This window comes from Vombatus ursinus, unplaced genomic scaffold, assembly GCF_900497805.2.
Source record: "Vombatus ursinus unplaced genomic scaffold, bare-nosed wombat genome assembly UNPS02004268.1, whole genome shotgun sequence".
Taxonomy (NCBI): domain Eukaryota; kingdom Metazoa; phylum Chordata; class Mammalia; order Diprotodontia; family Vombatidae; genus Vombatus; species Vombatus ursinus.
Window position 1 is genome coordinate 184,159 of NW_020944046.1, and position 24,223 is coordinate 208,381.

At 47.7% G+C, this 24,223-nt stretch overlaps 1 protein-coding gene across 1 annotated transcript; it reads left to right on the forward strand.

The window, feature by feature from the left end:
• Positions 1–4,509: 4,509 nt before the first annotated feature.
• On the forward strand, positions 4,510–23,962 carry LOC114054303 (zinc finger protein 514-like). Its single transcript, XM_027877516.1, has 6 exons — positions 4,510–4,587; positions 11,787–12,054; positions 17,902–17,963; positions 19,111–19,240; positions 22,282–22,395; positions 23,009–23,962. The coding sequence occupies exons 4-6, from the start codon at positions 19,120–19,122 to the stop codon at positions 23,776–23,778; spliced, it is 1,005 nt and encodes a 334-aa protein (XP_027733317.1). The 5' UTR covers positions 4,510–4,587; positions 11,787–12,054; positions 17,902–17,963; positions 19,111–19,119; the 3' UTR covers positions 23,779–23,962.
• Positions 23,963–24,223: the final 261 nt, after the last annotated feature.

The following is a 24,223-nucleotide window of genomic DNA, read 5'->3' on the forward strand; positions in this document are numbered from 1 at the left end:
ACGCAAAGACAGAGCATCAGGAAACAGAATGTTGCATTGTTTCAGTCACATCCGACTCCCCATGACCCCATTTGGGGTTTTCTTGGCAGAGACACTCGAGAGGCTTGCCATTTCCTGCTCCAGCTCATTTGACAGACAAGGAGACTGAGGCAGACAGAGTGAAGTGACTGGTTAGTAAATGTCTGAGGCCACATTTGAACTCAGGTCTTCCTGACTCCAGGCCCGGTGCTCTATCCACTGTGCCACCCAGCTGCCCTCACTGGCCTTGGATTCATACGAACAAGGTTCCAGTTGAGGGTGACTCCCCTGTCCTCTACCCCAACTGCTGTGGAAGCTGCTGCCCCCGAAGTCCAAGGGAGCCTGCCTTGCCCTGCCCCCATAGGCTTGCCTCCCTCACTTTGCTGGAGCTACAATATCAGTGCTAATAGGGGAAGGGAAGAAGGGAAGAAGGGAAGAAGCCTTTATATAGCACCTACTATGTACCTGGCATGGTGCTGGTCTCATTTGAACCTCACAACAACCCTGAGAGGTAGGTGCTCTTACTATTATCCCCATTTCACAGATGAGGAAACTGAGGCAAACAGGGTGAAGTGACTTGCCCAGGGTCACACAGCTAGGAAGTATCTGAGGCTGGATTTGAACTCAGAAAGAGGAGTCTTCCAGATTCCAGGCCTGGCACTCTGTGCACTATGGCGCCACCTAGCGGCCCAGAATGTTGCATATGGGAAACAGCCAAAAGGTCGGCTTGGCTGAAACAAAAATAATAGCTCACGTTTCTACAGAGTGATAAGGTTTGCAAAGCAATTTACGATTCTTATCTCATTTAGTCCCTACAACAACCCTGGGAGGGAGGTGCTATTATTGTCCCCGTTTGACAGATGAGGAAACTGAGGCAGACAGCAGTGAAGTGACTTGCCCAGGGTCACACAGCTAGCGTCAGAGGCAGTATTTCAAGCCCTTCCCGTTGTGGCTCTAGTTCACCTATCAGCCTCCATAGAACACAGAGTTGAGGACAGGGAAGAGCAGAATCAGCTGGGTCGGATTGGCTAGAGCCACAATGGGACGGGCTTGAAATGCCAGACTTTATCCTAGAGTCGGTAGGGAGCCACTGAAGATCCTTGAGCAGGAGAGTAACAAGATGAAGCCCTCCAATTTACTTCTGGACAACTTCAAGTGTTGGGGAGTTTTTCCTTTCATCAAACCTAATAATCATTTCATTTTTCAAAAGGTAGAAAAACCAAGCCGGGGAAGGGCTGCTATTGGGCTGCTCCCCAGCCAGGATAGAAATGATGGGAAACTCGGGCAGGGGAGGGACTGGTCCCTGAGGAAAGTGGGGCATAGGCTGACAGGGCCCCTCGATTTGGGGAGGTCAGAGGTCAAGGGAATTCTCAAGAGAATGTCAGCTGAGATGGGGGGGGAGTTTCTGGAAGGAAATTCTGAGATAATGCCAGCAAGGAGGAAAAGGCAGGCAAGAGAGGGTGAAAAGAAAGGTCCGTCGGGTTGTGCTGGGTTGTGATGTTATTTTTGTGCTCTGTTGCATTGTGCTATGCTCTGTAGTCTTGTTTTGTGGTGCAGTGCTGGGTTGCGTCGTGCTGTACTGCATTGTTCTGTATTGTGCTGTGCTTTGTTGTGCTGGGTTGTGTTTTACTGTGCTGTCTTGGGTTATGATGTGATTGTTGTATTGTGCTGTGTTGTGAAGTGCTGGGTTTTGTTATACTGTGTCGTATTGTTCTATGTTGTGTTGTGCTTTGTTGCGTTGCTCTGGATTATTCTGTGATTGTTGTGTTGTGTTGTGAAGCGCTATGTTCTGTTGTGCTGGGTTGTGTTGTACTTCGTTGTGCTATGCCATGTTGGTTATGATGTGATTGTTGTGTTGGGCTGTGTTTGGTGTGCTGTGTTGTGTTGTGAAGTGCTGTTTTGTTGTGCTGTGTTGCATTGTTCTGTGTTGTGCTGGCTTGGTTTGTGCCACGCTAGGTTGGGTTGTAATGTGATTGTTGTGCTGTGCTGTGCTGGTTGTGTTGTGAAGCGCTGGGTTTTGTTGCGCGGGATTGAATTGTTTTGTGTTGGGTTGTGCTAGGTTATGCTTTGTTCTGTTTAACTGTTGTGCAGTGTTGTGTTGTGCTATATTGTGATGTGCTTATTGTGTTGTGTTGTACTATTTTTTGCTTTGCTGTGTTATCTGGGTCGTGTTCTGTTGTTCTGTGCTGTGTTGCGTTTAGCTGGCTTGTGTCATGTTGTATTGTAATGTACTGGGTTGTGCTGTGCTGTGTTGTACTTTGTTGTGTTTAGCTGGGTTATGCTATATTGTGTTTTGTTGGATGATACTGTTTTGTACTATATTGTCTTGGGTTGGGTTGTGCTGTGCTGTGTTGTGATCTGTTGTGGTATGCTTGTGCTTTGCTGTGCTGTTTGTCGTGGTGTTTTGGGGTATTTCGCACTATGCTATCTCATACTTTGTTGTGTTTAGCTCTTGTTCTGTGTTGTTGTGTTGTGCTTGTTAGGCTGTACTGTGTCATGTCGTGTCATGCTATTTTGTGCTCTGTTGTGTTGTGCTGTGTTGTTTTATGTTGTGCTATCTTGTGCCACATGTGCTGTCTTGCACTTGCTTGTGTTTAGCTGTGTGTTGTACAGTTGTGTTTTGTTGTGCTAGGTGACGTGCTATTCGGCACTGTGTTATCTTGGGTTGTGCTGCACGGTGTTGTGATTCATTGTGTTGTGCTTTGCTGTGCTGTGTTACGATATGCTTTGCTGTATTTTGTTATGTTGTGCTATGTTACGTTGTTCCTTGTTGTGCTCTGTTGTGATATTTTGTGCTGCGCCGTCTTGTGCTTCGTTGTGTTGTGCAGCGTTGTGTTTTATTGTGCTACGTTGCATTGCTCTATGTTGTGCTGGGTTGTCTTGTACTGTGCTGTGTTGTGTTGTTCACTTGTTTGCTTTTGGCACTATTTGAGTCAGAAGAAGGGACAGTCAAGGATTAGGCCCATGGCTTGGGGAGGCCAGGCCTGAGGTAAGGGATGACAGGAAGGTCGGAGGTCAGCTCAGCTGTTCTTTTTCTTCTACGCTCTCTGCTAAGGAGAATTGACGTCTAAACTAGAACAGACGATGACAAGAGAGCTCCCTGTACCCCCACACTCTGCTCCGCTTTTGTGCCAGCTGCCAGTCACCCCGGGCAGGTACATGATGATCCGGCCCCCAAAGAGCCAAGGTCAGGATTGCTCGAAAGCCCATTGTCCTCCCGCTGGGAGCCGTTCCAAAGTGGGCCTTGGGAGGAGGCGGAAATGCACTTGCCAGGCTGGCTACAGTGATCAAATGAACAATAATTCCTTTGTAACAATCATTACTTCACCCTATTCCCTAGTACATACACAGGAACTTTGATTAAATAACGAAAATATTATTAGTGACACCAGATAAAGGGTTTTGTGCCATTCAATAAAATAAATATTTTTTAAAAGACTCTTTACTTTACCTCCTTTTAAAATTTGCTTTTTGTGTTTCATGATGCATATGATATCGGGCCAGCAGCACATTATAGTATTTCTAAATCAGTGAATATCCACGTGTTGGGAGTCTCTGCCCCGCCATTCTGTGCTGATAAGAGAGCATCTCAAAAGGTTGGAGCGCACTGTCAGGGTGGGCACTGAAAATAACTGGTGGCTGTGATTGCTGAGTAGCCACCAAGAAATCTCTGAAAGATGGCCGACAATGTTTGAAGTACTCCAGTACTAGGGAAAAAAATGTTGTCTGTATCCTTACATGATAGACCAGTGACCTTGACTTTGATTCCTGAAAGAGGTTTAGAATATATTAAAGGGCCAGTTGGTAAACATATAGCAAAGAGGAGTGACCACAAAGAGCCAGCAAGAGTGAAGGGTGTGTTTGGGGATCAGAGGGGAGTCCAGTTTAACTGAAGTAAAGCGTGCGTGATGTGTGTATTGGGGGTGGGGATCGTATGAAGCAAGCGTGAAAGTAGAGAGCCCCCATATCGGGGAGGACTTTGAATACCAGGCAAAGGAATCTGAACTTGACTCAGATGGTAGGGAGCCACAGAAGACAAGCTGCTGTTAAGGAAGATTATTTGGGGTGTTTATGATCCCTAGGTTGGAGGAAGCACTCACTGGAACCAGGGAGGCCCGTGAGGCTATGACAGTCATCTAAGCAAGTGGGAGGACGGCGGTAAGTGAATTATTACTCAAGAAGTTGTCAGAAGAGCTGGAACTCGATGCTGGTGTTAGCTTGGGATTCTAACTGTATGGATTCATTTCCAGTAGAACCTAAGCAGCACTCTGGCTCACCTGCACTGGGCGTTGAATTGGTTTGCAGTTAACAGCCGTTGGGTGAATTGTACCTCTTCTGTTTCTGCCTCAGCCCCATAGCCACAGAGAAGCTGGGAAATCCGCCCCCCCCCCACCCTTGCTTGGCACCCTGTCTGCTCCTCACCCTACCTATGGAGCTATGGAATTGTATTGTCAGTTCAAGGATGTGGCCACATCTCTCACAGGGGAGGAGATGGGGGCAGCTGGAGCCCAGCCGGCGGCCCTCTGTGGGGACGGGATGCCAGAGAATTATGGGAACATGTCTGATTGGGTAAGTCCTCATACTCCTAGGTCCTTTTGGTCTCCTACTTTGTCATAAGTGAGAACATAAGAAGAGGGAGAAGAGAATAGCTCATTCAGCCCAGTGTTCTATCTGTGGCGGGGTTAGATTGTGAGAACATTGAGCTGAATCCTCAAAGGATCACAGATTTTCAAAGCAAGGAAATGCCTTATGGACCACTGAGTCACAAGGGATTTCACTGATTTAGAGCTGGAAGGGACCTCAATTGGCATCTAATCTAACCTCATTTTACAGATGAGGAAATTGAGGCCAGAGAGGCTGAGTGACTTATGGATGGTCACATAGGGGAGTCAAACCCCACCATGTTACTAAGGGAGAAGCTGCTGCCTTGCCCAAGGACACCTAGGAATGTCCGTGATTGGACTTGAACCCAGGTCTCTTAACTCCAAATCTCTAGCCCTTCCTTCTAGCTCAGATGGCTGAAAATATGTAGGGAAGTCCTGGTGACTCAGGTCAGTGTGGTTTGCAAGGCCTACAAACCCCATTTCACTCACTCCCCACAGTGAACTGGTGGAGCGCTAAGAATAACCACTAACATTTGGTGGCGCTTGTTGGTTTAAGGCACATTACAAATACTATCTCTTCTCTTCTGGTCTAAGGGCCCTGGTAGGGCCCCTGTTCCCTCTCTACTGAAACCCCTCTTCTCTGCCCTGGAACTCTAACCCAGAACTGGGTAATGGGCTAGGGAGCTGCCAGATGGCACCTGCTCCTACACCTAGTATTAGCACAGGGGTTCCCTAGAATCTCTTTCTTTTTTTAAATTAAATTAATTTATTTTTAGTTTTCAACACTCACTTCCATAAGCTTTTTTTTCCCTTTTTTTTAAGTGACTTGCCCAGCGTCACACAGCTAGTAAGTGTCAAATGTCTGAGGCCAGATTTGAACTCAGGTCCTCCTGACTCCAAAGCCACAGATCTATCCAGTGCACCATGTAGCTGCCCCCATAAGCTTTTGAGTTTTAAATTTTCTCCCCCTTCCTCCCCGAGACAGCACGCAATCTGATATAGGCTATACATATACATTCCTATTAAACGTATTTTCACATTAGTCACATTGTAAGGAAGAATTAGAACCAACAGGAGGAACCACAAGAAGGAAGAAACAAAACAAAACAGAAGGAAAAAAAAAGAGCAAATAGTATGCTTCGATCTGCATTCAGACTCCATAGTTCTTTCTCTGGATGTGGACAGCATTTTCCATCATGAGGCCTTTGGAGATGTCTTAGATCCTTGCATTGCTGAGAAGGGCTAAGTCTATCAACGTTAGTCATCGCACAACATGGCTGTTACTGTGCACAATGTTCTCCTGATTCTGCTCACTTCACTCAGCATCAGTCCATACAAGTCTTTCCAGGTTTCTCTGAAGTCCACTTGCTCACCATTTCATATACCACAACTTGCTCAGCCATTCCCCAATGGATGGCCATCCCCTCAATTTCCAATTCTTTGCCACCACAGAAAGAGCTGCTATAAATATTTTTGTACATGTGGGTCCTTTTCCCATTTTTATGATCTCTTTGGGATACAGCCCTAGAAGTGCTATTGCTGGGTCAAAGGGTATGCACATTTTGATAGCCCTTTGGGCCTAGTTCTAAATTGTTCTTCCAGAATGGTTGAATCAGTTCACAACTCCACCAACAAGGCATTAGTGTTCCAATTTTCCCTCATCGTCTCCAACATTTATCATTTTCCTGTTTTGTCGTGTTAGCCAATCTGATAGGTGTGATGTGGTACCTCAGAGTTATTTTGATTTGCATTTCTCTAATCAACAGTTATTTAGAGCATTTTTATATGACTATAGATACCTTTAATTTCTTCATATGAAAACTGCCTGTTCATATCCTTTGACCATTTATCAATTGGGGAATGACTTATATTCTTATAAATTTAACTATATATTTTAGAAATGAAGTCCTTATCAGAGATACTAGTTGTAAAAATTCTATCCCAGTTTTCTGCTTCCCTCCTAATCTTGGTTGCATTGGCTTTGTTTGGGCAAAAAATTTTTTGGGGTTTATCAAACAGTAGATTACTATAGTCATTGACTACTGTGTCTTGCATACTTAACCTACTCCACTGATCCACCGCTCTATTATAATCTCTTTCTGACCAGGTGTTCAGGCCCCTTACAATCCCTGGGTGCTGGACACTCCTGGTGCCTCCTCCAAGGCCCACAGATGTGTCTTCACAGCTGTCTGTCCTCTTAAGCTGCCTTGGGCTGGAAAAATGACTCACTGTGACTTTTTGTTGGTTTTCCCACTCAGAATTCTGTTTGATTGGCTTTTAAAAGTTGTTCAGAGGAGAAGCAGTGAAGTCGGAACCCGAAGTGTGCTGAATTTCGGATTCAGGAGAGCCCTGAGTGCCAGTGCCAGATCTGACTCTGCCTGGCTTTTGGGCTGCCAAATCATGCTGCTGACTCAGCTTGAGTTTCCAGTCTGCACAGACTTGCAAACCTTTTTCAGCTGAACTCTTATTAGTCACATCTCTTCTATTCTGGAAACATCCTTTCCCCTCTCTAGGCCTCAGTTTCCTTATTTGTAAAATGAAAGACTTGGATGACATAGTCTCTTTCTTCAGAAGTGCAAATAGTCACAGATCTCGAGCTGACCTCAGAGGCCACCTAATCCAACCCTGTCATTTTACAGATGAGGAAACTGAGGCCCAGGGAGGTTATGAATTGACCATATTCTCACAGGTAGTAAATTGAAGAGGTCATCTCTGACTCGTCAGTGCTGTTTCTGCTGAACTGTTTCACCTCCCTAATTGTGTGTCTGACAAAGGCCTGGGCATGTCGGCATGCTGCAAACCCAAGACGAGGTGACAGTGTGACATGGTAACCCCAAGGAGCTCATTCTATGTAGGTTGCATTGAGAGGCCTGCTATGCAGAACGAGAGAGACAGCTTCCTCCACACTCTGCCCTTTGTTAGAACGCATTTAGCACATTGTGTTCAGAGGACATTGAGAAGTTGGAGCTTCTGGAGGAGGGTGAAGGACCTCAGCCTAAGGCCATGGGAGGATCTAGCAGGAAATGGGGATGTTTTAGCTTGGAGAAGAGAAGACTGAAGGGGGAAGGTGAGTGCCCTTCAAACCACTGAAGACAGCTGTGAGACAGAAGATGGATTAGACTTTTTCTCATTGATCCCAGCAGGCTGAGCCAGGATCAGTGAGTGGAATGTGAAGAGGGGCAGATTTGGAGTTGAGGGCAGGAAAAACTTCCCACCAATGAGTAGCATCCCTGAGGGAATGGGCTTCCTTGACAGGTACCAGGATCCCTGGGCCTTGAGGTCTTCAAATGAAGGATCCCCACTGGGGATGCCCAATGGACAGGGAACAATTGTTCCAGAGATGGAATCTGAGGTCCTTATGTGCCTGGGACCTTTCCAGCTCCAAATTCTCTGATTCTCTTCTACCCAGCTTCTGTTTGGGTTGGCCTGGGCTAGGCTCTGGTGATTAGGGGACGGGGCCAGGTGGAGGGGAGACACCTTGGAGCAAGAGATTTCCAAGGAAAGGGAAAGGGGGTTGGGGAGAAAAAGAAGGCCTAGGTGACTCTGCAGGAACCTGGACGCCTGAGGAGGTGGGGTTCATGACAGACATCAGGGCTCACAGAGCCATTTGGGTTTTTTTTGAGATGTAGTTTTAAACTCATCTGGCCTCCTTCCCGGCCCTCTCCCCCTCCCTTCTAAGCCCTCCTCTAAGTTTCCTCCTCGTCGATCCCTTCTTTCCGCCCCCTCCTCTCTGCCCCCTGCCCCCCTGCCTTTCCCTCCACCAGTTCACACTCTCTCATCCTCTACCTCCTCTCCACCTCTTCGCCCCCCCCCATCCCGCTCCCGGCCCGCCCCCGTTGCTATGCAACGCGAGGCGCGCAGCCAACCCTGGCGGCCGGTGGCCCGCGGCCCTCCCGCATGCGCAGTCGCCTTCCAGAGCAGGGGAAAGAGAGTGAGTGAGTGCGTGCGGTCCCTGGGGGGCTTTGGCGGGTCGGGGTGGAATCCTCGAGCTTGGGGCCTGGCCGAGTCTGCAGTTCAGGCACGGCGCCCCCTCCGGGGACCATTGGCCCCTGCGCCTGCGCCTGCTCCGGTACCCCTCCGCCCCAACCGCTATTGTCTTTGTGCCTGCGCACACTCTTCCCTTGGGTCCGGCTCAGCACCTGGGTCAGCGCCATCTCCCTGGGGCCCACCCTCTAGCCTTCTCACTGCTTAAACCCTAGCCCGTAGATGTCTTCCTGTCCTTAAGGGCCCTGACTTAGCTGCCATATCCTCCAGGAAGCCGTCTCTGATTTCCTGAATGTCCCCTAATGCTATAAATTCATAGGATCTCAAAGCAAAAAGGCTGCTTAAAGATCTTCTAGCCTCATCATCCCTCTCTCATGCGAGGCCCGAAGATGGAAAGTTCAAAAGGTCACCTTCGCCAAGGTCACAAGAGTGGCAGAGCCAGTCATCGACTTTTCATTGGGTGACTTACAGTCTCAGAATCTTGGAAGCACTTTAAAAATAAAACAGGCCAAACTCTTCATTGTATCAATAGGGGAACTGAGACCCAGAGAGGGGAAGGGACCTGCCCAAGGCCACACAGCTAGAGGCCAGAGCCTGAACTAGAATTCTCTCTGCTGCTTCCCTCCCCTCCCCCTCAGCCTTATCCCTCCAGGGCCTAGATTTGAGTCTTCTTTGTATTCCTGTCCCCCCCCCATCCTCCACGTACTGGGTGCTAATGCCCTGGTTATAGTCGTTAATCACCAAATATCTCTTAAGCCCCTATTCTGTTGGGGGGGGGGGCACGGATAGGAGTAAATAAGACCTTACTCACTAAATAACTAAAGTTAGTAGGAGAGATAAGGCACCGAGGTAATTCAGAAGGGTTTGCTGTACACTTCAAGGCCTTTACTGGACACTGGAGCTACGTGTGTAAGAAGACAGAAATGGATAAGACCCATTCTTTTTTCCTGGAGAGCTCACAGGCTAGAAATAAGATAGGAACTTCAGTTCAAAGAATATTTATCGAGTATTGCTGTTTGCAGAGGGCTTTGCTAGCAGAGCCCAGAACTGAACCAAGTACTCCAACTGTAGTCGGCTAAAAGCAGAATACAGCAGGACTATTACCTTCCTAGTTCAGGACTCCCTTAATACAATTTGAGATTGAGTTAGCTCTACCATCTGGCCCCTAATCTGCCATTGAACCATTGTCAGAGTGATCTTTCTTACCCATATCTATTTAGCCTCCAGTATGTGGGGGGTTGGGGGTGGGGGGAGGATATAAAGAAGACTGAAACCTAGGCCTTGGAGAGATAAGCCTGAGAGAGAGAGGGAGAGGGAAGCAGCGAAGAGAATTCTAGTTCAGGCTCTAGCCTCCAGCTGGGTGACCTTGGCCAGGTCCTTTCCCCCAATCTGGTCACAGCATTCCTCTGCTCAAAAATCTTCAGCAGTTCCCTACTACCCTCCAGTCTGGTGCTGTTCTGTTTTTTCTTGTGTTGTCTCATGTTACTTTCCTTTATGTACCAACCAGTCAAGTTCACCCTCTCCCGTGTTCTCCCACCTCCAGGACTTTGCTCACACTGTTCCCTATACCCGAAATGTCCTCTTTTTCCCCACTGAGTTCCTATCAGTCCTTTAAAGCCCAACTCAAATGCCTCCTCCTCCAGGAAGTTTTCCCTTATCCCTCTGCTCAGTAATGACCTTTCCCTCAGACCTCCCTCAGTGCTTTGTGTTTTATAAGTCTCTAAGGCATTTCTCATAGAATATAATTTCTTACAGTTATTTGATTCATTGAAGATTGTGGTCTGATCCCCCTACTAGGTGGAAAGCTCCTTATCGGCAGGACCTGTTATCCACACTTTGTATTTCCCGGTGCTCCTCTACCAAGCTCCTGATAAGTCATTTTTTAAATTTTTTAAATTTTTGAGGATTTTTTTTTTAGCCTGCAACTTTGCTGAAGCTATTAATTGTTTCTTTTAGTATCTTTGTTGATTCCCTAGGATTTTCCAGCTAAAGCATCATTGTTGCGTTTGTCCTTCCTTCTCTAAGAGGACCGCGACATCAGGGAGAGGGTGACATTACTTGCAATTGGCCTTGTTTTGAGTGAGGGAGGGCTGCACAAGGTCACCAGCCTCACTTTCTCCTCCAGAGCCATCTGGGTCCAGTGGCCAGATATAGATCAGGACAACTGGAGATGGCCCAGGATGCAGTGGGAGACCCTGGCCCTTTTAAGCAAAGGTCTTTTCAGGTTCTCACTTTGAGTGAGGTAACACCCATTCAGTGAATAGGCCTCTTTAAGAAGTGAGTCAAGAGATGGCCCCTTTAATCAAAAAAAGAAAAAAAAAACTCAAACTGGGAGGGGAAGACCCTCAGGGTTGCCGGCCAAAAGAGAAACAATTACTATTTACATTCACTCTGAGCCTGGCTGGCCCAAAAAATAACCATGAAGTGGTGCTGGGGCAGGGAACTATTGTTGTCCAATCAATGAGTTCCAGAATGAATTGGGTTTAAGGCTTGGTCTTTGAGAAAGAAATCTAGCCAGTAAACCCCACATGGGAGAGGGAGAGGAGGGGGAGGGGGGACAGCGAGAAGGAGAGGGGAGAGGAGCTGAGTTACCCGACTGGAACTGGCCAGCTGGGTCCCTATTCAGGCAGCTCGGACTACTCACAGGTTGTGTTTGTCCTTCGTTCTTGAAGAGGACCATGACATCAGGGAGATGAGGACATGACTTGCAATTGACTTGGATTTGAGTGAGGGAGGGCTGTGCAAGGTCACCAGCCTCACTTTCTCCTCCCAAAAGTATCATATCAGCAAACAGAGATAGTTCTTTGCCTCTCTTTATGCCTTTTCTTTCTTTCTCTTGTCTTATTGCTGTTGCTAATATTTCTAGAACTATCTAGCAGGGAGAATGGGCATCCTTGCCTCACTCCCATATTTATTACATATTGCATATGATGCTTGCTTTTGATTTTAGATAGAAGCTTCTTATGATGTTAAAAATGCTTCTGTGCCTATACTTTGTAGGGTTTTTAGCATAAAAACGTTGTACTTCTTCCAAGGCTTTTTCTGCATCTGTTGAGATGCTCATATAATTTTGGATGTTTTGCTTTTGAATATGATTATGTTGATTGTTTGCCTAATGATGGATCATCCTTGCCTCCAATAAATGGTTTTTGAAAGGAATTTTTGTTTTTCATATTACAGATCTGATATCCCCAAGTCACTCCAAACCAACCTAGCCTTGAGCTGTTGTCTTCCTTGGCTGTTAGCTTCTCCAGAACTTGAATATCTGTTTCCCAAATAGTGTTGAGCCTTGCTTTATACAACAGGTGTGTTTGGGAAAAGCGGTGCCAAGTCAGGTTTTTGTAAGTGGAGCTCAATTTCCAGTGCATCGTGGGAGCTCGACATTTAAAGAAACCCTGCAGTAAATCCTTGGATAAAGGGAAGAATTGTCTCCTAAAGCATGGGCCTGGTGAGTGTGTTTGTGTATACTGAATTTTCTTCAGATGTTCAATGCTAGATGTGGTAGGAGCAGGTGCTGCCACAGTGAATGCTGTGAGCTGGGACACAGAACAATGCTTCCTAAGCCTTCACTTGACAGCAGGGGCCTGTCACTGTTTCTCTTTATAGGCTCAGTGCCTAGTATGGAGTGGGCATTTTAGAAGTGGATAGAGATAGAGAACTGGTCTCAAAGCCAGGAAGACCTGAGCTCCCCTAGTGATGGAGAGCTCACAAAAGCCATGGAGAGGACATCCTGAGCCTCAGGACATCCTGAGCCTCAGGGCATCAGTTGTAGTAGTGGTAGTAGTAGTGGTAGTGGTAGTAGTAGTAGTGGTAGTGGTAGTAGTAGTAGTAGTAGTAGTGGTAGTAGTAGTAGTAGTAGTAGTAGTAGTAGTGGTAGTAGTAGTAGTAGTAGCCGCAGCAGATTCATTGCATTTGGGGTGAGCAGCCATGGAAACCAATATTACTTTCCCTCATACTGTTGCCTTGTGCTCAGCCGACTGGTTCTTCTCCCAGGAATACTAGGAGGGGCACGGGGCAAACTGGCGGCTCATGCTTCCCTTTTCCCTGTGGGTTCAGGTGGCTGTCTCTCAAAGGGCCAACACCCCTTCCTCTGGCTGCCTTTTCCTGTACTATCATCTCTCTCTCCCTCAGCCCTACCCTTTCACAGTCCAGATACTCCTCTGCTCTCCTGTTTCTTTGTAAACAAATTCCCTTTCTTAGTCTCTTAGTCTCACGTTCTTTCCAGCTTATGGCAAAACCAGAAACCCAGTGGTCTCCAGAAGACACTGCATCTTTGGCTACATTCTTAGTACACTGGGGGACTGTGAGAAGTAGGCATATTGTGGCAACTAGGTGGTGTGGAGCTCTGGGCCTGGAGTCAGGAGGACTGGAGTTCAAATCCAGCCTCAGACGCTTAGTAGCTGTGTGACCCCGCGTAAGTCATTTAACCTCTCTTTGCCTCTCTTTCTCCATTTTTGAAATGGAGATAATGACAGCACCTACCCAGGGTGGTTGTGAGGGCAAATGAGATATTTGTAAAGTGCTTGGCACAGTACTGAGCGCTATAGAAATGTTAGCTATGGTTATTGTTGTTCTTATTATTACATTCCTTGCTCCTTTGCCACCATCATTCAGCAGGCTCTCCTTTGAAGTTCATTCCATCCATCTGTGCCACTCAGTACTGACCCTGGTCATTGGCATCAACTGGCGTCCAGGCCAGCTTCCCTCTGTTCTCGTGGTGTGCAGTGCCTAGCTCACAGTCTTCTTCTGTGTCCCTGCCCCTGCCCTCATACCCTGGCACTCCTTGAAGCCCCCTTTGATACTCTGGCTTCCCAGTTCATCAACTCCCATGAACTCTATCTTCCCTCCACTTCAGCTGCCCACAGCCAGTCAGTCAGTCAGTCAGCCAACAGGAATTTACTAAGTGCCTACTATATACAGGTGCTGCGCCAAGCTTGAGGATACACAGAAAGGCAGCAGCCATTTTCCGTCTCATGCCTTTGCCCAGTATGTGCCCCCAGAGTCTTCAGTTCTGAAATTCTGGCCTCTGATCATAATGTTCTATTCTTCCATCTCTTTCTCCATCTCATTTCTCCTACATCCATTATTTGTCTTCATTCTGACCATTTACTCTTCTTCCAACCCAATCCTCACCCCTCCATTCCCTGTCTCTCTTTCCTCTCCTCAGCCAGACAAGTCGAACTGTCCACCATTCACTGAGTTATTCATTCAGCCCAGCACTGAGTTATTGCCAACATCGACAGTGTGTACAGTGTGACAGGTCTGTGCTATCGAATCTCAGTTGGGTATTCGTTGACTCTTGCCTGGTTGCCTAAGATACTTCCCATAATGCCTTCTCTTCAAAGGCTCGCTACTGCTTCTTCACCACTGAGGACCTCAGTTCCTACTTTACTGGAAAAAAATTGAGGACTTGTGCTCTGCTTTCCCTCTTGCCACATACTCCAGGCCTCAACCCCCCTTTTGAGCATCCCCCATTCTCTCCTCCTTCCTGTGAGGGTTGCTCACTCTACTTCTGCTCAGATTCCATCCCCTTCCATTTCCTCCCAGAGCTTTACCCCTGGATTGTATCCATTCTCTTATCCTCAATCCTCCTTACTCCCTAATTCTTTCCCTTTCTTTTTTTTAAATCTTTTTTTTTTAGGCAATTGGGGTTAAGTGACTTGCCCAGGGTCACATAGCTAGTAAGTGTCAAGTGTTTGGTCTGAGGCCGGATTTGAACTCAGGTCCTCCTGACTTCAGGGCCGGTGCTCTATCCACTGCGCCACCTAGCTGCCCCAGCTCTTTCCCTTTTGCCTACAATATCTCCTTCATCCTTCAAAATCTTCCATTTCTCCCAGCATCCCCTTAACCTACCATCTGATAGGTCTTTGGCCATTTGTGGCCAAACTCCTAGAAAGAGTTGTCTCTATGCATCGCTCCCACTTCCTGACCCTTATACTGAAACTGCTGATGAGCTCTTCTTTGCTAAAACGAATGGTCCTTATTCATTCCTCATTCTCCTTGACCTCTCTGTGGCTTTGGCCACTGGCCACCACCCTCCCTTCCTTCTTTGATGTCTGGGACAATGCTCTCCTGGTTTTTTCCTACTGGTATGACTATTCCTTTTGAAGTCTCCTTTGCTGGATCATCGTCCATCTCTTGACCTCTAAACTAGAACTCTTCCCTGCACCTTTCTTCTCTCTCTCTCTCTCTCTCTCTCTCTCTCTCTCTCTCTCTCTCTCTCTCGGTCGTTTTATTATCTCTATGCCAGATATTCTCAGATCTATAAATTCAGCCTTGATCACTCTTTTAAATTACCATCCCATGATGACCACAACAAATGCTCATCATCTCCATCTGTACTTCCTGTAGACATTGCAAACTCAGCATGTCCAAGGTGGAACTCCTCATCTCACCTCCACCCTCACCTTGCCCCCATTAAACTCCGTTTCTGTTGAAGGCACCAGCAGTTTTCTAGTCACTCAGAGTCCTCCCCCCACCCCTGCCCTCCCCAATGTCTAGTCACTTCGAGTCTTGTGGATTCGACCACCACAATGTCTGTCGCATTTAATCATGCCTTTCTTATTATGGCGCTCCTACCCTTGAACAGGCTCTCATTATATCACGTCTGGACTGACTGGCTCCCCTTGTCCAGTCTCTTTTCTTTCCAATCCATCCTTATGTACATAGCTGCGAAAATAACGTTCCTGTTCTTCATTTCATTGGAGAGACAGAGGACCAGGAACGTGGGAGGTAGCCTGCGCTATCACTTGTGATCACTGTGTTGGGTGGTTTTGGGGGTGGGGAACCTGTGGCCTTGAGGCCACATATGGCCTTCTAGGTCCTCGAGTGTGGCCCTTTGACTGAGTCCAATTTTTACAGAACAAATCCTTTTATTAAGGGGAATAATACTATTACCTTTATTACTATTACCATTAAAATGTAATGGGAAGGCTGGAAAGGTGGGAGGAGGCCCAGTTCGGGAGTGCCAAACAGAGGATTTTCTCTTTGATTGTGGGGTAATAGGGAGCCATTGGAGTTCACTGAGCAGGGGAGTGATGTGGTCAGACTTTAGGAGGATCACTTCGACAGCTGAGCTGAGGATGAACCGAAGGGGAGAGACTTGAGGCTGGGGGAGCCAAGCAGCCGGCTATAGCCATAGTCCATGCTGGAGCTTGCAGCTGGGTGGTGGCTGTGTGAGTGGAGAGGAAGGGCCTTGTGTGAAAGCTGGTGTGAAGGAAGACTCAACAAGATGGGGATCCCGGAAGGCTTCCTGAATGGGTGGCGTTTGAACTAGACCTTGAACTTGACGTAAGCTAGCAACAGGTGAAGAGTGAAAGGGGAGCCTTCCAGGAACAGCAGAGCCTGGTTACAGATGGGGGGGGAGGGGACAAAGAGATCTCTGAAATGTGCCCAGCTAGTGTGTTTAAGAGCTGATCCCGGAGAGTGCAAGATGAAGGTTCATGGATAACGTCTCTCTCAGAGCTAGAAGACTACGGACCCAGACCCACTCGGACATGGTTGGACAGGGCAAGTGGCAGGTGGGCCTTCTGCTAAGCCTAAGGTCTCTCCAGATAAGAAGGTCAGTCTGCAGGCCCCAGGCGAGTATCCCAGAAAGAGGCCCTTTACAGCTGCTTGCTCGTGGGTAAATCGATCACACTTCTCCCCATACTGGCCACAAAAATCCCTCTTTAGTCAACAGATTCATTTCAGTTCAAGCATTTCTTAAGTGCCTACTATGTTTAAGGTATGATGCTGGGGACAAGACACAGACCTGCCTCTCAAGGTGCTGATGATCTGCTGGTGGGCTGTGTGCCCTGATGACTCTCATTTACCCCACAAACCCCAAGCTTCCTGGGGCCAGAGGTTCCCCAAATTTTTGCAGCTTTTCACTAGGGGTGGAGAAAAAGTAAATGCTTGGTAACTGAAAGAATAAAGTTTAACTTTAAAAAGAAGATTATGTGGTCTCAGTGATTCCCAGTTTCCCAGGTTAGACTGGTCTTCCTGAGTACATGCGTTCATTCATTCATTCATTTAACAAATGTTTATTAAACATCTCTTCTGTGCAAAGTTTAGATCATCAACCAAGAAGCATTGACTCAGCACCTACTATGTGCTGGGTGCTGTGCTAGGCCCAGGGGAGGGGGGAGATACAGAAACAAAGTGAGGTAGTGTGTGTGTGTGTGTGTGTGTGCACCCTCCACTGAGCTTAGACGGGGTGGGTGGGGGTGCAGAGGGGAAGCCAGGGAGGATGTTTTGATCAGGGATGGAGAATCGAGCCAGAGAATAGAATAGAGGTTGAGGCCTGTGAATGGGCCTACCTGGGCCATCGGCCCTGCCGCATGGCTGGAGAGCATGTGATACGTGATTTGAGGACAAGCTAGATAATGTGGGCTGAGTTTCCACCTAGATGGCACAGTGGATAGAGTGCTGAGCCTGTAGTCAGGAAGGCCTAAATTTAAATCCTGTCCCAAACACTCAGTACCTGTACGACCCTGGGCCAGTCACTTCACCTCTGTCTGCCTTGGGTCACTCTTCTATAAAATGGGGACAATAACAGCAGTGCCTCACCTGGTTGTTGTGAGAATCGAAGGAGATAACATATGTATGCACTATTGTTGTTATTATGTGCACCATGGCCTTGGTCCAGTTAGAGATAGGACAGCTCAGCAGGAGGAGAGTCTACTCCCCCCTCCCCCAGTCCCAGGCTCAGCCTCTTCCCCCAGAGAGGTGACGGTCTAATGGGGGATAAAACAGCAACCCAAATAGAGAACCTACTATTACGTGACATTCGTATTAAATCCATGTAAACAAAGCATTATGTCAAGACTGAAAGGGATGTGGTTCGCCCCCTGCTGGTGAAGCCAGGCAGACTGTTGGGAGGATAGTGTTTGATCGAAATTGTGCTTTAGAAGGGGGGAAGGAAGTCATTAGGAAAGGGGAGAAGAACATTGCAGCTGGACAAAGGCCAGGACATGGCAGGAAGAGAAGCTTGGTGGAGTGGGCTTGGGGGTGCAGAGAGCTGCACGTTCTGGCCTGAGCATAGAGTGTGTGATGGGGTGTAATGCAGGAGAAGGCTCGAAAGGGATTTTGAGATACCAGATTTTGGAGGGCCTTGAAAGCTGTATTAGGGTAAGAAAGAGGTGGGTAAATCCTTGAGTAGAAGAGGGACAGGTTTCCCCCCACCAACTGCATTTAAGGAGGTACAGGGCTGGAAAAGGGGATGGGGGAGCAGGGAGGGCAATTTCTGTTCTCTTGGGTAACAGAAGCACCACTAGAGGTGTGGTCTTCTCTCTGCACCTTTCTCCTCACCTAGCGCCACCTGCAGCCCAGCTTCTGAAAAGCAGCAGAAGAAGCCAGGCAGTACATGGCCTCCAGGTAAGCTGGGGCTCCCTTGTCCTTCCCAGCCAAGGGGCTAAGCCACATTGCATTCCGCCCTCTTGGAGGCCCTTTCATCCCCTTCGGCTTCTTGTCACATAACCCCCCCCCCATGGGGACAAAGTTGCTCCCACCCCCTGGCCGGAGTATTCCATTTCAGCATTCTACTTGAATTGTTAACTCCTTGTCCTGTCTCTTTCCCTCGTGCATCCTGTTCTGTTCTTGACCCCTGTACCTCTATCTTGTATCATGCCAACAGTATTTGTCATCCCCCAGGGGGAGGCTTCTCCAATGCCTTGGACATACAAGGTCCTGAATAAATGTTTGTTGAACAATTCACTTTAACCCTCGAAATGTACCTGGGAGAAGGGAGGCAGGCCCACAGGGCCACAGGGCAGGGATTATTAGTCTTATTTTAGTTGTTTGTAAAGCAGCAGAGGTACCCCAAAGGGAGGTGGGGTGGCTGATGTCTGATGCCAGTCAGCAAATTCGTAAAAGAGGAGGAAAATGTAAGTCTCCAGACTAAGAGAATCCAAGAATTTCAGAGCTACAAATCTGACCCCTTCATTTTACAGACTAGGAAATTGAGGCCTAGGGCAGGCAAGGGACTTGTTGGGGGCAGAAGCAGGACCAGAACCCTGTTGCATCATAGACTCTCAGGGATTACATTAGAATTCTTTATGTTCTAAAGCTTTATAAAGCTCTTCCCGCAGAAAATCCCCTTGAGGTAATTCATTCAAATATTATTATCCCCATTTTATAGATGAGGAAAGTAAGGCTTAGAAAGATAAAGGGACTTGCCCAAGATCACACAGCAAGTGTCAGATCTCAGTCTCTTGGCTCCGAGTCCAGTGTCCTTTCTGTCCACTCCACCCTACTGCCCCTTAGAGAGCCTCTCTTCCATCATTTGCTATGTAAGGAAACTGAGGTGGGGGTTGGGAACAGGGACCTAGAAGGAGGACTCGTGGAATCCGCCTCTCCTGGCTCTTGGCCAAGGTCTCTTTCCTGTGCCTCATGCTCCTCTCACTCTGTCGCCTTCCTCATGCCTACCCATAGACCCCCCAGCCTGCCACCTCTGCCCAGCCCCTCGGCTGCCTCATGCCACCCACCCCTGAACAGAGCTGGGAAATCGACCTTGTTGTTTTAGGAAGCATCGATGACCTTTGAAGATGTGGCTGTTTACTTCACATGGGAAGAATGGAGGCGACTGGACCCTGCTCAGAGGGCCCTGTATAGGGAAGTGATGCTGGAGAATTATGGGAATGCAGCCTCACTAGGCAAGTATGCACGCTCTGACATCCCAGATCTGGGGTTCACTTGACTCCCACAGTTGTTCCCAGCTATGAACATGAAAACAGCAATGGGCGCAGTGAAGCCTATGGTCGTCCAGTGGCCAGAGAGGGCAGGCTGGGGGAACATCGGGCCAAAGGCCTACGCTTGTACTGTCCATGGTCCTCATGTCATTCATGTCTCTAACCTCCAAGAACACCAGTGCCCATGAACTGATTTCAATCATTCTGGAACTGATTGGTCTGTTCCGTCTTTCTGGCATCTCAGCCCTTTATTAGACTTATTATCATGAGAGTTTGAAGTAATCATCAACTAGAGACATTTGAAGAGCCTAGCTAAGGAAGGTCTTGGCTAGTGGGCAGTTACAAAAACAGATTGCTCCTTTCAGCTCCTCCTCCATCCCCATTTCCTACAAAGAGATGGCCCTTCTCTTTGCCAAGGCAAACCCACCACCTGCACAACTGATCCTGTTCCATGCCATTTCCTGCAACAGATGGCCCCTTCTATCATCCCTACTCTCTCATTTGTCTTCAGTCTTTCCCTGTCTACGGCTGCTTCCTTGCTGCCCACAAACATGCCATGTCTCCCCCATGCTCAAAAAAACTCACTTCTCTGTCCATCCCCACTGGCTACCATCCCATATCTCCTCTCCCTTTTGTGGCTAATTTCCTACAACTGGTGCCTTCACTTCCTTTCTCCTCTCACTCTCTTAACTCTCTGCCATCTGGCCTCTGACTTCATCACTTACCTGAAACTGCTCTCTCTAAAGTTACCAATAATCTCCTAACTGCCAAATCTCATGGCCCTTTGTCAATCGTCATCCTTGACCCCACAGCAGCCTTGGGCACTGCTGGTCACTCTGCCCTCCTCTAGACTCGCTTCTCTCTAGGTCTCCTGGTTCTCCCCTCCCTCTCTGACTGCTCCTTCTCAGTCCCCTTTGCCAGATCTCCCTCCAGCTTGTACTCGATGACTCTGGGGTTTCCCAAGCCCTTGGTCTGGCCCTTCTCTTGTCTCCCTATACTCTTTCACTTGATGGTCTCATCGGCTCCCATGGATTCAGTTATTACCTCGATGCAGATGAATCTTGGATCTCATTTGTCTAGCCCTAAGTGCTCTGCTGACCTCAGTTTCCCATTTCCAGCTGCCTCTTGGACATCTTGAAGTGAATGTCCCCTAAATATCTCAAACTCTACATCTCCCCCAAGCCTTCCTTTCTTCCTTCCTTTCCTGTTGGTGTTGAGGGTACCACTCTCTTCCCAATCACCCAAGATGACCTAAGGGTCATCCTGGACTCCTCACTCTCTCTCACCCCCCATATCCAACCTTTTGCCAAAGCCTATTGATCCTACCTTGAAACCTCTCTCTCAGGGCCGCTAGGTGGCACAGTGGATAGAGCACCAGCCCTGATCAGGAGGACCTGAGTTCAAATCCAGCCTCAGACCAAACACTTGACACTTACTAGCTGTGTGACCCTGGGCAAGTCACTTAACCCCAACTGCCTAAGAAAAAAAGAAACCTCTCTCTGCTCTGACACCCTGGGGCCCCCACCCTGTTGCAGACCCTTATCTTTTCATGCCTGGATTGCTGTAATAGCTGCTGGTGGGGCTGCCGGCCTCAAGCCTCTCTCCACTCCAGTACATCCTCCATTCAGCTACTAAAGTGATTGTCTTTTTTTGCATTTTATTTTTCCCCAGTTAACATGTAAAAACAATTTTTAACATTCATTTTTAAAACTTTGAGTTCCAAATTCTCTTCCTTCCTCCCTCCCCACACCCCATTGAGAAGACAAGCAGTTCGATAAGGTTATACATGGGTAGTCATGCAAAACACATTTCCATAATAGCCATGTTATGAAAGAAAACATAGACCAAAAAAATAACCCCCAAGAAAAATAAGGAAAGTAAAAAGGAGTCTGCTTCAGTCTGCCTTCAGACTCCATCAGTTCTCTGTCTGGGGAGAGATAGCTTTTTTCATCATGAGTCCTTCAGAGTTGTCTTGGATCATTGCACTGCTGAGAAGAGCTAAGTCTTTCTCAGCGGGTCATTGCACAATACTGCTGTTACTTTGTACACAGTATGTTGCACTTTGCATCAGCCCGAGTAAGTCAGAGTGATTGTTTTAAAGCACAGGTCTGACCAGGCCATTCACTCCCCTACTCAGTTAACTCCTGTGGCTCCCTAGTGCCTCCAGGATCAAATATAAAATGTAGTTAGGCATTCAGAACCGTTCATAACCCGGGCCCCTCCTCCCTTTTCATTCTTCTTACACCTCATTCCCCGCCATGCACTCTCTGATCCAGTGACTCTGGCCTCCTGGCTGTTCTTTGTATACAACATTCTAAGCTCACCCTACCCTGTGCCTTTTCATTGGTAGTGAAACCCTCCATGCTCAGGGTGCCCTCCTCCTCATCTCTGCCTCCTGTTTCCACTCTCAGCTAGAAACCTTTCCCTGTGTCCTCTAATCCCAGTGCCTTCGCTCTGAGACTGCCCCTAATTTCTCCTGCCTAGAGCTTGCTTTGTACCTATTTGCCTGGTCTTGTATCCCCATGAGACTGGGAGCTCCTGGAGGGTAGGAGCCTCCTTCCGTATCCCCGGGCACTAACCACAGGTAGATGCTCAGTAAATGTTAACTTGATGTTACTCCGGGAAGCACGGTCTTCCTTACCCGCAGAACCCCATAGAGGAGACCCTGTCCAGCTTCCCCCGACTAGACACTAAGTGCCCAGGGCCCTGCACACACACGCTTTTGCCCCTGAGAGTTGCCTACCTTTCTCCTAGCAGGAGGAGGGCAGATTACTAATGGTTCTTCTGTTCCCAGATTATCAGCCCCCAGACTCCCAGTTGCTGGGAACACATTTGAGAGGCTCCTGCCCATCCCTCTTGACCTTGCCTCAGATGGCATTTATGGGTATTTTCCTTCTCTCCCAGGGTGCTCCCGGCCTTGCCCCAGGGACTGGGCCTATGTTCTAGCTAGACCGCTCTGTATCCCCAATTCAAATCAACTGTCTGCCTTCCTTCCACTCGGGCAGGGTTTACAGGCCCCAAGCCTTATCTGATCTCGCAGCTGGAACGAGGACAGATGCTGTGGACTCTGGATCTTCAGGGGACAGAGGCCATTGAGGCCAGGAGAGGCACTTGGCCAGGTGAGCAGGGAGCTAGAACCAAAGGCAGGTGCCAGTAAATGAGGGCCTCGTTCCCCTCAGCCTCTACTCGCTATTCCTGAGGTCTTTACCTCAGGCCCCTTGTCTCTTTTTCCCTTTTCTTCCTCCTTATCACCTCTTCTGACTTGGTCATTCTTGTTGAATCTGGGCTCTGCCACTTACTTGCCATGTGGACTTAGGCAAATCACTGAACCTCCTGGACTTCGATTTTCCCAGCAGTAAAAGGAGAGGATTGCACAAAATGACCTCTGAGGTCCCTTCCAGCCTTAAAGCCTGTGACCTTTATCCAAGTCATGGCTCCTGCTGTGCGACCTTGGGCAAGTCACTGAACCTATCTGATCCTCAACTGGAAAATGGGAATTATCATTACTGATGATTGCTGTGGAGTGATAAGTCCTTTTGCTTTGACACTCCTCCCCCTGCTCCTTGTTTTGGAGCTCACCTTTCCTCCTTCCTTTCCCACCTAAATTGGAAAGGCATCCATTTACCAGTGGAAAATTGGGGAAAGTCATGTACTTCTCTCCATGTACTCACCCCTTACGCACATCAGCCCAGGAATCTTGATGACGTACACTCCTTTTCTTTGTCATTTCAGATGGCAGGACTGACAGCAAAGAGTCTATGCCAAAGCCAGGTATTCCCCAAGATGGGATTTCACAAGGACGGTTGTTTACCCAAGGCCAACAGGACAACATGAACAGGACCACCTTCTGGCACGTGGCTAGTGCTCTTAGGCCAATCTCCATAGCCAGAGGTCTATCAGAAAATCTTGTTTTGGAAAACAAATGTCAAGAAGCAGAGCCTGCCAGAGAGGGTGGCCGGAGTGGGGAGGCCCAGAATTGCAATATTAGGCAAAAGTCGGAGCTTCCCAGAAATCAGACTGTCCCTCATGGAGAGAAGTCCTATGAATGTGATGAATGTGGGAAAGCCTTCCGGTGGAAATCAATGCTCGTCCTCCACCTTCGAATTCACAGTGGAGAGAAGCCTTACGTATGTAATGAATGCGGGAAAGCCTTCAGTCAGAGCTCAGATCTGACTAACCATAAGAGAATCCATAGAGGAGAGAAGCCTTACGAATGTAATGTGTGTGGGAAAACTTTCACCTGGAGCTCGAACCTTATTAACCACAAGAGAATCCACAGTGGAGAGAGGCCTTACGAATGTAATATATGTGGGAAATCTTTCACTCAGGGCTCAATCCTAATAAAACACCATAGGATTCACAGTGGAGAGAAGCCCTATGAATGTAATGAATGTGGGAAAGCCTTCAGCCAAAAAGGGAACCTTCTTAATCATCAGAAAATTCACACCAGAAAAATCATTGTTGTGAGCCCTATTCGAATAATAAACATGGGCAATCTGTGAACTGAGCTGCTAGTTTCGTGCCACTCATCAGGATACTGATAAAGAGACCAGATAAAAGAGTCCTCCTGTGGGTGCTAGAGCACAAATCCAAGGCAAACACCTTAGAGGCCAAGAAGTAGCTGCACTCTCCTCTTTTTATATCTCTTGGTCTAGGAAAGATCTCAGTTAATTTACTCTGATAAACATGCTTCCTTTCTTCAAATAGGATACTCTTTTTTTAAAAATTTTTTTTAATTTTATTTTTTTCAATTTTTTTTCAATTTTTAATTTTCAACATTTACTTCCACAAGATTTTGAGTTCCAAATTTTTGCCCCATCTCGCCCCTCCCCCAACCCTGAGATGGCATGCATTCTGAATACCCCTTCCCCTAGTCTGCTTTCCCTGCTATCTCTCCCCCCTTCTATTTTCCTGTAGGGCAGGATAGATTTCTGTACCCCATTTCCT

What these genes read in the sequence shown, in the direction of transcription:
- LOC114054303 (XM_027877516.1), top strand. Translation starts at nt 19,120, where the DNA reads ATGACCTTTGAAGATGTGGCTGTTTACTTCACATGGGAAGAATGGAGG. An exon ending in TGGGAATGCAGCCTCACTAG is followed by an intron (nt 19,241 to 22,281) that starts GCAAGTATGCAC and finishes CCACTCGGGCAG; the next exon opens with GGTTTACAGGCCCCAAGCCT. An exon ending in CAGGAGAGGCACTTGGCCAG is followed by an intron (nt 22,396 to 23,008) that starts GTGAGCAGGGAG and finishes TTGTCATTTCAG; the next exon opens with ATGGCAGGACTGACAGCAAA.